This window comes from Heptranchias perlo, chromosome 2 (genome assembly GCF_035084215.1).
Source record: "Heptranchias perlo isolate sHepPer1 chromosome 2, sHepPer1.hap1, whole genome shotgun sequence".
Lineage (NCBI taxonomy): Eukaryota > Metazoa > Chordata > Chondrichthyes > Hexanchiformes > Hexanchidae > Heptranchias > Heptranchias perlo.
Window position 1 is genome coordinate 106,868,320 of NC_090326.1, and position 17,933 is coordinate 106,886,252.

General features: G+C 45.0%; 1 protein-coding gene across 1 annotated transcript in view; it reads right to left on the reverse strand.

The window, feature by feature from the left end:
* LOC137342003 (adenylate cyclase type 1-like) overlaps positions 1 to 17,933 on the reverse strand; it is a 259,297-nt gene that overhangs the window by 159,195 nt on the left and 82,169 nt on the right. The window contains exon 5 of the mRNA XM_068005581.1: positions 10,297 to 10,424. Coding sequence (XP_067861682.1) covers positions 10,297 to 10,424 — 128 coding nt within the window. The remainder of the gene's footprint in view (positions 1 to 10,296; positions 10,425 to 17,933) is intronic.

The following is a 17,933-nucleotide window of genomic DNA, read 5'->3' on the forward strand; positions in this document are numbered from 1 at the left end:
CAAAAGTTATCTCTCTCTTCCTGCGACTGCAGTCAAACAGCTACAACATCAAAAAAGAAGCAACAGCCTTGAGTACAGCGGATTGATCACCCGGCAAACTCAACAATCACACTCTACTGTGAAAAGGTTATATGAACTTGTTCCAATCATTTAAATAAAATTGTGTTTAGTCTTATGATTTGTTCATGTATTTCTTTTTCAAAATTTACCGTCTAGAGTTCAGCAATCCTTGGACACTGATAGGATTGTGTAGTGACAAACCCTACAGATGGAAAATCTTATGGAGCCCACTGACCTCTGCACCTGAATTTCTGATATGTTCTTCCAGCAGGCAAAATTCCTCCCAAGAGTACAAATTCATAAAATTACCCCTTGGAACTTGTAGTAGAATTACAACTTGTTTGACAATCCCCAATCTAATAGAGCTGATGATTCTTCTAGTCTTCTACTGTTCCACCAGAGACAATATATCCCATTATTACCATCTGCTAGTATTGGGGGAGTAAACTTCTTTGCCTTTTTCTCATTTCTCCTCATTTTTTTCCATCACATCAACTGTTTGTATCCAGGTTATTATCATTGAATTCCATGAGCGATGTCAATGACATTACCATTTAGAAAGCCCATCCACTGATTTGATTTCACTTCTTTCACCACAACATGGCTACAACTAGCAAAAAACATCCCTGAAGGAATCCTGAATGCAAACATTAGACACAATTTACGTTCAAACCCACAATTCATAAGGCCTGGAAAATCTATAGGGGTGCAGTCCTGGCAGTTACGAAGTTCGGGGCTTGAGAAGAGGGAACTCCACAAGCATGCCTTTTGGGTCTCCTTTTCTTGTACTGTGCTTATAATGGTGACATTCTATCATGTTTCCACTCCCACCTGTCCCAACACATCTCCTCCAATAACTTCTCCCCCCATGATTTCACAGTTACCCCCTGTGTTCCAGGGTTTGATCTTTGGTGCTCTTCTATTCATTGTCTACAAAGCTGCCCTTTGGCAACGCCATATCCAATCATAGGGCGAGCACAACATGTTTGCTTGTAATATCCAACACTAGCCTCTCCACCACCATACCATTGCCTCCAGGGTTGTTTGTGTATTAACTGGCTACTTTTCTGACATCAAATCTGGGATGAGCCATAATTTCCTAAAGTTCTACTTCAGTGAAACAGAAACACTCTTGTTTAGCTCTTGCGAGCTCCTTCATGCCTCGGGCTCCAATTCCATCAAATTGCCAGGCTGAAACCAATGGTGCGGAATCTTCTGTTCAACTGAATGTAGGTTTAAACCCTACAACTAATCTGTCACCAAGATGACATTCTTACATCTCTGGAACATTGACCACTTATCCCCATGTCTCATGCCCATCACTACTAAGACCATCATGTACACTTTTACCACCTCACCGCTTAATTTCTCAAATGCTCTTCGCTGGCTTCCCCACTTCCATCCGATGTAAACTTCAGCTAAACCAGAATTCTGTGGCTGGAGTCCTCTTCCACGGTGACCCATCACCTTACCAAACTCCATTCACTTCCTGTGATTCAATGTATCAATTTCAAGTTCCTTATTCTTTTCACATCCTTTCAAGGCCTTACTCTACATTCCTGGGAAATCTTCTCCATAGAATCATAGAATCATAGAAAGTTACGGCACAGAAGGAGGCCATTCGACCCATCGTGTCCATGCCGGCTGAAAAAGAGCTATCCAGCTTAATCCCACTTTCCAGTACTTGGTCCGTAGCCCTGTAGGTTACAGCACTTCAAGTGCACATCCAAGTACCTTTTAAATGAGTTGAGGGTTTCTGCCTCTACCCCCCTTTCAGGCAGTGAGTTCCAGACCCCCACCACCCACTGGGTGAAAAATTTCTCCTCAGCTCCCCTCTAATCCTTCTACCAATTACTTTCAATCGATGCCCCCTGGTAAGGGAAATAAGTCCTCCCTATCCACTCTATCTATATATCTCAATTAAATCTCCCCTCAGCTTCCTTTGTTCCAAAGAAAACAACCCCAGCCTATTCAATCTTTTCTCACAGCTAAAATTCTCCAGCCAGGCAACATCCTTGTAAATCTTCTCTGTACCTTCTTTAGTGCAATCACATCTTTCCTGTAATGTGGTGATCAGAACTGTACGCAGTACTCAAACTGTGGCCTAATCAATGTTTTATACAGTTCCAGCATAACATCCCTGCTCTAATATTCTATACCTCGGATAATAAAGGAAAGTATCCCGTATGCCTTCTTAACCACCTTATTTACTGGTCCTGCTATCTTCAGGGATCTGTAGACATGCACTCCAAGGTCCCTTTGTTCCTCTACATCTCTCAGTATCTTCCCATTTATTGTATACTCCCTTGCCTTGTTTGCCCTCCCCAAATGCATTACCTCATACATCTCTGGATTGAATTCCTTTTGCCAACTTTCTGCCCACGTGACCAGTCCATTGATATCTTCCTGCAGTCTATAGCTTTCTTCCTCACTATCAACCATACGGCCAATTTTTGCATGATCTGCAAACTTCTTGATCGAGCCCCCCACATTCAAGTCCAAATCATTAATATATACCACAAAAAGCTAGGGATCTAGTACTGAGCCTTGCTGGACCCCATTGGAAACAGCCTTCCAGTCGCAAAAACACCAGTCAACCATTACCCTACCACTGAGCTAATTTTGGATCCAACTTGCCACTTTCTCTTGGATCCCATGGGCTTCTACCTTTTTGACCAGTCTGCCATATGGGACCTTGTCAAAAGCCTTTCTAAAATCCATGTCGACGACAAATGCATTACCCTCGTCGACCCTCCTTGTTACCTGCTCAAAAAATTCAATCAAATTAGTCAGACACAACCTTCCCTTAACAAATCCATGCTGACTGTCCTTGATTAACCCATGCCTTTTTAAATGACGCTTTATGCTGTCCCTCAGAATCGATGCCAATAATTTGCCCACCACCGAGGTTAGACTGACTGGCCTATAATTACTCAGTCTATCTCTTTCTCCCTTTTTAAACAACGGTACAACGTTAGCAATCCTCCAATCCTCTGGCACCATGCCTGTAGTCAGGGAGGATTAGAAAATGATGGTCAGAGCATCCGTTATTTCCTCCCTTGCTTCTCTTAACTGCCTGGGATACATTTCATCTGGGCCTGGCCATTTATCTACTTTCAAAGATGCTAAACCCCTTAATACTTCCTCTCTCACTATGTTTATCCCATCCAATATTTCACACTTCTCCTCCTTAACTACAATCTCTGCAATGTTCCCCTCTTTTGTGAAGACAGACGCAAAGTATTCATTAAGAACCATACCCACATCTTCCGCCTCCCCATATAGGTTACCTTTTTGGTCTCTAATGGACACTACTCTTTCCTTAGTTATCCTCTTGCTCTTTATGTAGTTAGAAAATATTTTTGGGTTTTCCTTAATTTTATTTGCCAGTATTTTTTCATACCCTCTCTTTGCTTTCCTAATTTCCCTTTTAATTTCACTCCTGCACTTTCTATACTCCTCTAGGCTTTCTGCAGTATTGAGCTCTCGGTATCTGACATAAGCTTTCCTTTTTTGCCTTATCTTACCCTGTATGCTCCTTGTCATCCAGGGGGCTCTACCTTTTTTCTTTGTGGAAACATGTTTACTCTGAACCCCTTGAATCTCCCCCTTGAATGCCTCCCACTGCTCTGACACTGTTTTACCTTCAAGTAATTGTTTCCAGTCCACTTTTGCTAAATCACTTCTCAGCTTAGTAAAATTGGCCTTTCCCCAATTTAGAACTTTTATTCCTGCTTTATTTCTGTCCTTTTCCATAACTGTGCTAAATCTAACTGAATTATGATCACTCTAACTGAATTATGATCAGTTCTACATCTTATCCTCCATCCTTTGTTTCTCAGACTATAGATTACTACTCTTTCCCATTCCCCACATTCCATCATTGGAGGCCAGTCTTTTAATCACTATGCCTTTACCCTCTAGAATTCTCTCCCAAACCACTTTGCCTTGCTGCCTCTCTCTGCTTCACCAACATCCAAGGTTCGCCTTTTCCTGACGTTTCCCCCTTCCGATTTCCCTCTGATACTTTCTACTCCAACTGCTGACCCAGAGCAGGTACATGTTTGTTCTGACACCCTGCTGCTTACCTTAGCTCCCTTGAATCAACTGGTTTTCATCTCCCGCAGCTAAAAGTATCTTTACCTCATTAAATTCATCTGCTGTTTCTATTTCTTCACCAACCTTCATAACAAGAGGGGGACAAGAGTGGCCAGGTTGAATTGACAAGAAAGAGGGAGAAGAGTGTCAGTATGAACTTGGAGAGTGGGTGTAGAGAGTGTCTGTGTGAAAGGGTGGGGAGTTGGATGGTGCACAGTGAGGGTAATTTAACCTTCAAGTAGGAGGAGGAGGCAAGAAGGGCTAGATCAACAGTTAAGTGCCTTTATTGCACTGCTTGTGGGCCAGGAGGAGCAGGAGCATTTCCTCCAGACCCAACAAGCTTACCTGCCACTATCGTCCGACGCCACCCCCCATGTCCGACCCCCACTGCTGCCGCAACGATCTCCGACCCCCCCATGATCTCTGACTCCCCCGCCACCCTCCGATGACTGACCCCTCCTCCCCCACCGATGATTGACCCCCCTCCTGATGTCCGGCCTCAACCCACCCACCCCTCCTCCTCCCGGCCCCGATGTCCACTTATCAGGCATCCACTCCCTGGTTGCTTTCCTGTCCAAACAGTCAGCCAGTCTGTCAATCATGCTGCCTGTTTGGTGGGAAACCTGCTGAAAAAATTTAAAAGACATCCTGACATCAAAATCAGCAGGATGCCCAGAAAACCAGTACTTCCGGGTTTCCCGTCCGGAAATCCTCCCCCCAGCTCTCTTCACGGCACTGAGCAAATATCGGGGCCAGCATCTCTGTGAATTGGGCCTGGAAGGGGTAGAATGCCTGCGTGACCTGGGTCGGGGAGAGTTACTGTTGAGGTTACTTTTTGGTAAGTGATTCTATTGAACATCCGAAAGTCACTTTTTGTTTTCTTTTCTTAAAATTAAAAATCTATTAATTGCGAAATCTAAAAATGCTTAAAATTAACCAAAATGCATATTTTTTCATGTAAAAACTATTTTTCTTCCAGGATAGCTAGCCCCTGGACCCCCTAGACATGTATCACCAATTTTGTCCTTCAATATTTGAATTTTCCCTTCAGCCTTTCATGCTTATATTCCTAGAATACTAGAATAGGGATGTTGTGTATACCTTCTTCCTAAGGTACAAAGTCTATGTTTTTAGTTATGTTAGGAATCAGAGAGTGATCAAGGACTGCAAAAGGCCTTTGAGAGGTTCTGTCGGGCAGATTTATATGGAGTCCTGTTGTTAAATGGTTACTTTGGATTTATTTTCACTACTGAAGGTGATGCTGAGTTGCTACAGTGACAGATAGATGTGCTACTAAAATTATTCCATGGAGGCCAATGCAGAAATAGTCCTGGCAAGGATTAGGGCTCTTAAGGCAGATCGGGCTGCTGGCCCTGATGATATTCATCATACAATGCGAAAAGAAATGGGGACTGTGTTATGCGAGCTGCTGGCTGATTTTTTTAATGGCTCATTGGGGTCTAGAATTGTTCCCATGGACTGGAGAGAAGCCCGTGGTACCTATATTTATTCCGAACCTGAGAATTATAGGCCATTTCAATTGACTCCAGTTGTCTGTAAGTTGCTACAAGAAGGCATTAAAGATGTGCTATGCAATGACTTGGAAAGAGCAAAGTTACTGGGGAATTCCAACATGGCTTTGGGAAACAGAGGTCCTCTCTCACCAACTTGGTTGTTGGCTAATGGTAGCCCAGTAGATATTGTGGCCTGTAAGTTCCTAAGGTTCTGCTCTGCTGGTGTCAATGCGGCAGAGCAGCACCCCGCCCACCCTTGCTCAAGGCTAGAGACCGGCCCCCAATACAGTGGGTATAGCTGAGGCAGGTCGCCTGTGCCTGCAAGGGTGCATCAACGGTGGCCACCCTGGATCGAATCAATTTGCCTGAAGTCCCTGAGACCCAAATAAGATGAAGAGAAACATTTTTTTTTACCATCTTTGGCTCCCACTTGAGCCATTCCGACTAGAACAGGTAATCGATCTACTCCAGAATCAATTAACTTATTCTAGTGATGGTTTGGGGACTTCCAAAGGGCCTCTGAATGAAATCACACCGGGTCTCAACTGACATAAGCTTTCAAGGGTGTAAAGGAAGGAATTTCACAGGGAAGCCCGGAAAGACTAAGGGAATTAAGGGGTATGGGGATAGGGTGGGAAAGTGGAGTTGAGGTAAAAGATCACCCATGATCTTATTGAATGGCGGAGCAGGCTCAAGGAGCCATATGGCCTACTCCTGCTCCTATTTCTTATGTTCTTATGTAAGTGTCACTTGACACCCCCCCTGACATAGAGGAGGGCAAGCAGAAAATCTGCTCGATCCCCCCGCCCCGACCGGAATTCAATGGTCTGGACTAAATGGGGCGGAATCCCCACGGTGCCAGGTTCCAGCCCATATTCAAGGCTCCACCCTCCTGGGGGAAATGGGGCTTATCCTCTCTCCATCCCCAGGAATTTTAGGTCCTTTTTATCTAGATTTCCAAATAGCCTGCGATAAAATGTTGCACAGAAGGCTGTTAAATAAAATTGCATCCAATAGATTGGCTGGGCAGATTTTATGCTGGATAAAGAATTAGTTACATTCACATAGGAAGAGCATAGTCATTAATGGTAGCAGCTCTGCGTGGGTTTCAGTCAGTAATGGAGTCCCGCAGGGATTCATGTTGGGACTATTGCTATTCACCATCTTTATCAATTATTTAGATGAAGGCATCAGGGGAATAATTCTTAAATTAGCTAATTACACAAAATGTGTGTGGGAATTAGGTTTTTAGATGAAATAAATAGATTGCAGCCTGATGTAGATACAATGGGGAATGGGCAGATGTAATTCAATGTGGATAAATGCATTGTGATGCCTTGGAGCTGGGATAATTCCAGACATTTATATATTATGCAATGTTACAAACTTAAGGCTGCAGAGCAGAAGAAGGATCTGGTAACTGTAGCTCATGAACACTGAAGATCCACAACCAGTGTCACAAGGCTATATAGCTAGGATAATTAAATACAAAACTAGAATTATGATACTTATTGTATACAAGGCCTTGTAATGGCAATATCGAGAATACTGTGCTCAATTTTGGTCCCTTCACAAGCTGTGGGATGGTTCTTGGAGAAGGTTCAGAGGAGGGCCACCAGATTGATACCAAGTCTTAGGGCACTTTGTTATCAGTTTAGTCTCAGCAAATTCAGTAGAGAAGCATGAACTTCAAGGTGAAATGGTTGGGGTCTTTAAAATGATGAAGAGAACAGGGCCATCAATTAAAATATAAAAACATAGGCCTCGATTTTAACTTCCCCACCTGGCGGAAACTAGACAAGGGGGCAGTTAAAATGGAGTAGGGGACTCTTTAAATATGCAGATCGGACTCTGATTACATCATCGGAACCCGATCTGCAATTTTAACCCAAGGTCTGAGTTGGGGAGCAGTGGTGGCTTCCCTGCCAGGACATACCAGGATCGTGGGCCAGATGAAGTCCAGCAAGGTAAGTTTTTAATTATTTTTTGTTTCCTCGTGGGGCCCGGAGGAGCAGGAGTGGCCCGGTGGACCCCCTTCACCACTTACCTGACTGCCGGGGACCGTTCCCGCGGGTCCCTTGCAGGACCTCCTGCCGCCCGAAAATCCACTCGCCCCCCCCCCCCCCAAATGAGGCGCGAGAGCTAAACTAACACTAGAAGTGAATTCCTCAACCCCACAACTTTCTGTGTGAAGAAATTTCTCCTGCCCTAAGTTCTAAGTCTCTTAAATTTAATCATCTATCTATGGCCACTTGTCCTTGACCGCTCAAGTACTGGAAACAGTCAGTTTCGATCTGGCCTGTCCCATTCTTTCATGATTTTAAATACTTTCTATTATATTGTGCCGTAATCTAAGATGACCTAATTAAAAAAGACCCAAAATGGCAACGATGCCGATAATGCTACGCCGTGGCTTTCATTTCACTACCGTCTGCTCCCGCACGGAAACAGTCACACCAAGTAACATGGAGCTGCATTTTAGCAGCAGAATAATACATACATGGTATAATGCTCCTTTCCTTATAAAACCACATATTCCCTGACCTACCATGATCAGTGCCACATGAGATTCACTAACGTATAAGAGTGTTCTGTCTTTAGAACCACACCTCAACAAATATTAATTTTGCTAGCCCTAATTTGAGATTATTTCCGGTGTAGAAGGTTTAGGATCTCCTTCCTCACACAAAGTGGATACCTAACAAACTCTCTTACTGGACTTCGAGGTAAGTGAGGGTCAGGACCAGGCTTATTTCCCCACAGGCAGCAGTTACAACTGGGCCAGGCCAAGACCTGATTGGATGTCATTTTGTGATTGGTAACTAAGCTAGCTGATTGCCAAAGCAGGGTAGCTAGCCATTGCTGCAGACATCTGAATTACAGGGCCTAAGTCAGGAAGGACAAAATAAATTTACCTTTGTCAAATGTGACTTTAGCAAAAAAGAAATTCATTCTCCTTGTAGTCTCCCTGTGCTACCATTAAAGATCTGATATAGTACTGACAGACACCCAATAATTTATTGCTACAAGTTATTCATTCATAACTTGTAACAATAACATCTGTCAGAAAGGAGGGAAAGAGAAAATAGGGAACTATAGGCCAGTTAGCCTGACATCAGTAGTAGGGAAAATGCTAGAATCTATTATTAAGGACTTAGTAACACGGCACTTAGAGGATTATAATATATGATTAGGCAGTCAGCATGGTTTTATGAAAGGGAAATTGTGTTTGACAAATCTATTAGAGGTTTTTGAGGGTGTAACGAGCAGGGTAGATAAAGGGGAAGCAGTGGCTATTGTATATTTGGATTTTCAAAAGGCATTTGATAAGGTGCCACACAAGAGGTTGTTACACAAGATTAGGGCATATGGGACTGGGGGTAATATGTTAGCATAGATTGAGGATTGGTTAATGGACAGAAAACAGAGAGTAGGAATCAACGGGTCTTTTTCAGGTTGGCAGGCTTTAACGGGTGCTGCAAGGATCAGTGCTTGGGCCTCAGCTGTTTACAATATATATCAATGACTTAGATGAGGGGACTAAGTGTAATGTATCCAAGTTTGCTGATGATACAAAGCTAGGTGGGAAAGTAAGCTTTGAGGAGAATGCAAAGAGGCTGCAAAGGGATACGGATAGGTTAAGTGAGTGGGCGAGAAGGTGGCAGATGGAGTGTAATGTGGGGAAATATGAAATTATCCACTTTGGTAGGAAGAATAGAAAAGCAGAATATTTTTTAAAAGGTGAGAGACTAAGACAGGTTGGTATTCAGAGGGATTTGTGTGTCCTTGTACAGGAATCACAGAAAGTTAACATGCGGGTACAGTAAGCAACTAGGAAGGCAAATGGTATGTTAGCCTTTATTGCATGGGGGTTGGAGTATAAGATTAAGGAGGTTTTGCTGCAATTATATAAAGCTCTGGTGAGATCACACCTGGAGTACTGTGTACGGTTTTGGTCTCCTTACCTAAGGAAGGATATACTTGCCTTAGAACCAATGAAGGTTCACTAGATTGATTCCTGGGATGAGAGGTTGTCCTATGAGAAGAGATTGAGTAGAATGGGCCTATACTCTATGGAGTTTAGAAGAATGAGAGGTGATCCCATTGAAACATATAAAATTCTTAGAGGGCTTGACAGGGTAAATGCTGAGAGGCTGTTTCCCCTGGCTGGAAAGTCTAGAACTAGGGGTCACAGTTTCAAGATAAGGGGTTGGTGATTTAGGACCGAGATGAGGAAAAATTTCTTCAATCAGAGGATTGTGAATCTTTGGACTTCTCTACCCTAGAGAGCTCAGTCGTTGAGTATATTCAAGACTGAGATTGATAGATTTTTGGACACCAAGAGAATCAAGGGATATGGGTACAGGGTGGGATAGAGGAGTTGAGGTAGAAGATCAGCCATGATCTTACTGAATGGCAGAGCAAGCTCGAGGGGCCATACGGCCTACTCCTGCTCCTATTTCTTATGTTCTTATTTATGAGAGCAATTAGCAACCTTCGGGAACTGCTAAAACCCGTGATTAGCAGTTAAGTGTATGGACTGAAGTACTTGTGTTTTTTTCGTTTATTTCCAAAAATTACGATTAAAACTGACAATATTCTCCTTTTGAAATGAATTACTTACGTGATTGTGTCAATCATATCTAATCCCATTTCAACACAGCAATGAGCGTGGTCGGTTTTTGGCTGAGTAAGACCCGATACACAATAATAGCAATCGCCCAGGATTTTGATCCTTCGACAGTGGTTCTCCTGCCACAGAGAAAAAAAATAACATGTAACGCATTATATATTTAAGAAATTAAACAGTAACCCTCCTAGATTAGTTTGTGCAGGCTGCAAAAGTATTTGAAGAATTTTCACATGAAAGCATAGTAGACAAGAATCATATTGACTGCATGAAATCAAACTATAACTAAAATCATGAAAACTTCAGTAACGTTTAGCCTCTACCTGGATAAACAGTTTATTATGGTTTTACTTTGAACAGTTCTTTAAAAAAAATTACTTACTGAGGTTCAGTAACCTTGCCAGGATTGGAATTTTGGAATCAGAGCCAGGATTTTCTACCTTGGCAGAATCGTGGCAGATTTTCAGCATCAGGTTTTTAGCACAATTTAGGCCAGATGCCCAGTTTTCATTGGGGACCCCACCTGGGAGGGGGCAGAGAATGGCCATTGCAGGCTTTGAACCCCCACTGTAGTGTAGTGTGGCTGGCAGCCTCGGGGCTGCCCAGAATTGGCAAAGAAAAATTTATATATTTTTTAAAATATTGGGCCCGATGTTACCAGGGCTGCGGGTTCTCGGCGGGGGGGCTATCGAGCGCGTGGGTAACGCGCCCGGCGAAATGAGTCAGCCCCCCGCGCGATCGTAGCATAATTGGATCCACTTACCTGGTCTTCCGGGTTCCCCACTGTTGATCTGCGCGTCGGGCGGGCTGCGCATGCGCAGTAAGATCTGTCAGCTGGAGGAGCTCTATTTAAAGGGGCAGTCCTCCACTGACAGATGCTGTAACAAATAGAAAAAATTACAGCATGGAGCAGCCCAGGGGGAAGGCTGCTCCCAGTTTAATGATGCCTCACTCCAGCTATCAATACACGGGGTGAGGCGGAGGGGGAGGACAGAGATCTTCCCCCCGGCGGGCGGGAGGAAGCGGCCTGCCTCTGCCACCAGGAAGGCCTGGCTCGAGGTGGCAGAGGAGGTCACCTGCACCACCAACATATCGCCCACCTGCATACAGTGCAGGAGGCGCTCCAATGACCTCAGTAGGTCAGCCAAAGTGAGTACACGTAGTCTTTCCCCTACACTCCGTCTGCCACATCACCGCCCCCAACCCACATCTCCTTCTGCACTGCCAACACTACTCTGTCACATCACCCCTCATACCCACTCAAACCTCATCCTCATCTTACCTGCACCTACTCACCTCTCCAGTACTCATCCCGCCACTACCACTCAACCCAATCCTCATACAATCTCATGGCTCTATCTCATACTCACCCTCTCGTGCATCTCTTTCACGGCCAGCCTCACTCAACCTGCCACTACCTGTGCTGCAGCCACAGGGCATGCATCACATATGTGCAGTAGGCAGCGTAAGGCAAACATGTCATGAGCATGAAGGGAATGCACAAGGGTGTTTGAGGGTTTGTCATGGTTTTTACTTCTATTGAATTTCTGACCAACTCACATTACATATTATATTGGCACCACTACTGCCATGTCTTTGCGAATCTTGTCTGGTTTGTGCAATAATGCCCTCTCCTGAGGATCACTATGAAGACCCACAACTGATGCCACCCATTGTGTCACTGCAGAGTGGGTGTAGGTGTATTTGCAGGGCTCTTTTGCGCAGACGACTGAGAGACGTCGGCGATGTCCCCGGTGGCACCCTGGAAGGATGCGGAGGAGAAGTTGTTGAGGGCAGTGGTGACTTTGACAGCGACAGGTAAGAAGATGGTGCTCGGGCCAGCCAGGAGCAGCTCGGCATGAAGGAGGCTGCAGATGTCCACGACTACATGTCGAGTGACTCTGAGCCTCCGTGTGCACGGCTGCTCAGAGAGGTCCAGGAAGCTGAGCCTCGGTCTGTGGACCCTGTGGCGAGGGTAGTGCCCTCTGCGCCGCATCTCTCTCTGCGGTAGCCCTCCCTCCTGCTGTACAGGTGGATGTGTCACAGCACTGTGTTGTGGAGCTCCGCGTGTCAGAGGTGGACGGCGTGGATGGCGAGGCTGGTGAGGCTGGTCTGTTCGCCCTCCGAGGAGGTCATGACTGCAGCTACGGCGGCCCCCATCTGGAAGATGTACATCTGAGGGGGTCCGCAAGGTAGGTACATGTCTCTGAACCCCGGGGTAAGTGTGCAAGTTGGTGACTTTGATTGTCAGTTGGAGGGTGGTGGAGGCCAAACTTTGTCCCAAGTGACAGAGTGGCCTCCTGCAATGGGTGAGGGTCACCCCCCCCCACCTGTCAAATGGACCTTTGCAGCTGCCACAGGCTGACAGCTGCAACAGGTCCATTTGAACTGGGAGTGTTTCCCCCAGTGTGGGAAACAGTCCCAGTTTGCTCTAAAATCCCACCCCTCCGCACATAATCCCTTAATCAGGTCAGTTGATGACCTGAACAAGCAAAATAAATACCTTCAAGTGGAACCCCGCTGGCTTTAATTGCCTGCGGGATTCCCACCAGCGGGGGCTGCGCGCGCACGCCGGCGCGTCAGTGGGGAACCCGGAAGTGTGCGGGTTCGAGGCGGGCTCCGGTCCAGCTCCGGGATTTCCCAATTTTCGGGGCCCCCCCTCCAGGAACGCACCTGCTGGCAGGTGCTAAAATGCTGCCCATTGTCTTAGCCTGCGAAATATGTTGCGCAGGTGAAAACTGCCCATCAGTTTTTAAATCCATTCTCCGCTCCCTCGTCCTAGCAACCCTGGATGTCATGAATGCACAGGTGTTCCAATCTCCCAGAGTTGCTCGGGTGCAAATGAAGGGAAATGCATCAGATAATATATGCCTGCCCATCTTAGTGTGTATTACTGCTACTCCTCATGGAGTCCCGTCTTCACACTGAGGACACCATCCAACGTGTTGTGTGGCACTATCACCGTGCTAAATGGGATAGATTCAGAACAGATCTAGCAGCTCAAAACTGGGCATCCATGAGGCGCTGTGGGCCATCAGCAGCAGCACAATTGTATTCCAGCACAATCTGTAACCTCATGGCCCGGCATATTCCTCACTCTACCATTACCAACAAGCCAGGGGATCAACCCTGGTTCAATGAGGAGAGTAGATGAGCATGCCAGGAGCAGCACCAGGCATACCTAAAAATGAGGTGCCAATCTGGTGAAGCTACAACTCAGGACTACATGCATGCTAAACAGCGGAAGCAACATGCTATAGACAGAGCTAAGCGATTCCACAACCAACGGATCAGATCAAAGCTCTGCAGTCCTACCACATCCAGTCGTGAATGGTGGTGGACAATTAAACAACTTACGGGAGGAGGAGGCTCTGCAAACATCCCCATCCTCAATGATGGTGGAGTCCAGCACGTGAGTGCAAAAGGCAAGGCTGAAGCATTGCAACCATCTTCAGCCAGAAGTGCCGAGTGGATGATCCATCTCGGCCTCCTCCTGATATCCCCACCATCACGGAAGCCAGTCTTCAGCCAATTCGACTCACTCCACGCGATATCAAGAAACGGCTGAGTGCACTTGGTACAGCAAAGGCTATGGGCCCCAACAACATCCCAGCTGTAGTGCTGAAGGCTTGTGCTCCAGAACTAGCATACTCTTCTATTCCTTTCACCCTCATGTGCGTATGTAGCATTCCCCATAAATGCATCTATGCTATTTGCCTTAACTACTCCTTGTGGTAGCGAGTTCCACATTCTTACCACTCTTTGGATGAAGAAGTTTCTCCTGAATTCTCTATTGGATTTATTAGCAACTATTTCAGATTTATCACCTCTAGTTTTGGACTCCCCCACAACAGAACCACAGAACCATAGAACCATAGAGAAGATACAGCACAGAAGGGGGCCATTCGGCCCATCGTGTCCGCACCGGCTCAAGTAGAAACACTTTCTCTATGTCTACCCTATCAAATCCTATCATTATCTTAAAGACCTCTATCAGGTCACCCCTCAGTCTTCTCTTTTCCAGAGAAAAGAGTCCCACCCAGTTTAAACTTTCCTGATAAGGATATCCTCTCAGTTCTGGTATCATCCTTGTGAATCTTTTTTGCACCTTCTTCAATGCCTCTATATCCTTTCTATAATATGGAGACCAGAACTGTGCACAATATTCCACGTGTGGTCTAACCAAGATTCTGTACAAGTTTAACATAACTTCTTTGCTTTTCAATTCTATCTCTCTAGAAATGAACCCTAGTGCTTGATTTGCCTTTTTTATAGCCTTATTAACCGGTGTCGCTACTTTTAGTGATTTGTGTATCTGTACCTCTAGATCCCTTTGCTCCTCTATCCCATTTAGACTCTTATTATCCAAGCAGTATGCGGCCTCCTTATTCTTCCTACCAAAATGCACCACCTCACACTTATCAATATTGAAATTCATTTGCCAATTACACGCCCATTCTGCAAGTTTATTAATGTCCTCTCACATTTTGACACATTCTTCCTTTGTATTAACCACACCCCCCAATTTGGTGTCGTCCCCAAATTTTGAAATTGTACTTCCGATTCCCGAATCCAGATCACTAATGTAAATTGTAAACAACTGTGGTCCCAACACCACTCCTTGTGGAACATCACTTCCTATCTTTTGCCAGTCTGAGTAACTACCCTTATTCCCTACCCTCTATTTTCTGTTTTGTAGCCAGCTTGCTATCCATTGTGCTACCTGTCCCCTGGCTCCACATGCTCTGAGTCTACAAAGCAGTACCTTATCAAAGGCCTTCTGAAAATCCAAATGTATTACATCTACTGCATTACCCTTGTCGACTCTTCCTGTTACTTCTTCAAAGAATTCAATAAGGTTGATCAAGCATGACTTTCCCTTTTGAAATCCATGCTGACTATTCTTTACTATATTTTTGTTCCCTTGCTGTCTTTCTATTATATCTTTGAGTAAAGATTCCATTATCTCTCCCACCACCGACGGTAAGCAAATAAGTTTATTTTTCCCTGGACTTGTTCTATCTCCCTTTTTAAATATAAGAATAATATTAGTTCTCCGCCAGTCCTCTGGCACTATTCTCTTTTCCAGTGAATTTTAGTATATATGTAATAATGCCTCTGCTAACTCCTAAATAATTACTTTTAATATGCGTGGATGCAATTCATCCGGACCAGGGGTCTTATCCTCCCTAAGTTTGATTATTTTATTAATTATCTCTCCCCTTTCTATCTTAAATGTTTTAATATCTTTTTCAATCTCTTCTTCTAATGTCTGGCCCACCTTGTTAATCTCCCTAATAAATATGGAGGCAAAGTAACTATTCAATATGTCTGCCATTTCGTTGTCATTACCTGTGAGTTTATCATGTGCATCCCTTGATAGCCCTATCCCTATTCTGATTTTTCTTTTGTCTGTGTACTTAGGATGTGCCTTTTTCTTTAGTTTCACTTTTATCCTTATCTCTTTATTCATCCATGGTGTTTCATTATTGGCTACTTTGTTCTCGCTTTTTAGAGGAATATTAATGTTAACTCTGTTTCTCTCCCCACTGATGCTGCCTGACCTGCTGAGAGTTTTAAGCATTTTCTGTTTTTATTTCAGATTTCCAGCATCCGCAGTATTTTGCTTTTGTTTTAAACATAGAAAATAGGAGCAGGACTAGTATCTCAATAGCATATTCCTGCTCTCTCCCCATATCCCTTGATGCTTTTTGTGTCTAGAAATCTATCTATCTCCTTCTTAAATATATTCAGTGACTTGGCCTCCACAGCCTTCTGTGGTAGAGAATTCCACAGGTTCACCACCCTCTGAGTGAAGAAATTTCGCCTCATCTCAGTCCTACTTATCGACAGTAACTGAAGTAAAAGGAAAGGGAAGGTCTGCTGGTCTTATAGGAAGTAGCGTTTATTTTTTAGTGAATCAAGGTCCCTAGTGCAGTTAACATTCTCTAAATTGAGAACAATTTAAAGGAGTAAACTCCTTAAAGGGAGTGGTAAGTAGTTTTTCTTTCCTTTTTTTTTCTCTTGACATTGCAGTTGTTGTTAAGCTAACTTAAGGGTTAAGTCATGGCAGGAGATCCCAGAGCCGTGTCATGTTCCTCTTGTGAGATGTGGGAATTCAGGGCTCCTTCCTGTATCCCTGATTCCTTCACCTGCGGGAAGTGTGTCCAGCTGCAGCTATTGTTTGACCGCTTGACGGCTCTGGAGCTGCGGATGGACTCACTTTGGAGCATCCGCGATGCTGAGAAAGTCGTGGATAGCACGTTCAGTGAGTTGGTCACACCGCAGATAAAAATTACTGAGGGAGATAGTGAATGGGTGACCAACAGACAGAGGAAGAGTAGGAAGGCAGTGCAGGGGTCCCCTGCGGTCATCTCCCTCCAAAACAGGTATACCGTTTTGGATACTGTTGGGGGAGATGGCTCACCAGGGGAAGGTGGCAGTGGCCAGGTTCATGGCACCGTGGCTGGCTCTGCTGCACAGGAGGGCAGGAAAAAGAGAGTGGCAGAGCTATAGTGATAGGGGACTCGATTGTAAGGGGAATAGACAGGCGTTTCTGCGGACGCAACCGAGACTCCAGGATGGTATGTTGCCTCCCTGGTGCAAGGGTCAAGGATGTCTCGGAGCGGCTGCAGGACATTCTGGAGGGGGAGGGTGAACAGCCAGTTGTCGTGGTGCATATAGGCACCAACGATATAGGTAAAAAACAGGATGAGGTCCTACAAGCTGAATTTAGGGAGTTAGGAGTTAAACTAAAGAGTAGGACCTCAAAGGTAGTAATCTCAGGATTGCTACCAGTGCCACGGGCAAGTCAGAGTAGGAATGACAGGATAGCTAAGATGAATATGTGGCTTGAGAGATGGTGCAAGAGGGAGGGATTCAAATTCCTGGGCCATTGGAACCGGTTCTGGGGGAGGTGGGACCAGTACAAATTGGACGGTCTGCATCTGGGCAGGACTGGAACCAATGTCCTAGGGGGAGTGTTTGCCAGTGCTGTTGGGGAGGGTTTAAACTAATGTGGCAGGGGGATGGGATCCGATGCAGGAAGTCAGTGGGAAATAAAATGGTGACAGAAACAAAAGGCAGTAAGGGAGAGTGTACAGAACATGACCGGACAGATGGTCTGAGAAAGCAGGGCAAAGACCAAGGGAAGTCTAGATTAAACTGCATTTATTTCAATGCAAGAAGTCTGATGGGCAAGGCAGATGAACTCAGGGCATGGATGGGTACATGGGACTGGGATGTTATAGCTATTACTGAAACATGGATAAGGGAGGGGCAGGACTGGCAGCTCAATGTTCCAGGGTACAGATGCTATAGGAAAGATAGAGCAGGAGGTAAGAGAGGAGGGGGAGTTGCGTTCTTGATTAGGGAGAACATCACGGCAGTAGTGAGAGGGGATATATCCGAGGGTTCGCCCACTGAGTCTATATGGGTAGAACTGAAAAATAAGAAGGGAGAGATCACTTTGATAGGATTGTACTACAGACCCCCAAATAGTCAACGGGAAATTGAGGAGCAAATATGTAAGGAGATTACAGACAGCTGCAAGAAAAATAGGGTGGTAATAGTAGGGGACTTTAACTTTCCCAACATTGACTGGGACAGCCATAGCATTAGGGGCTTGGATG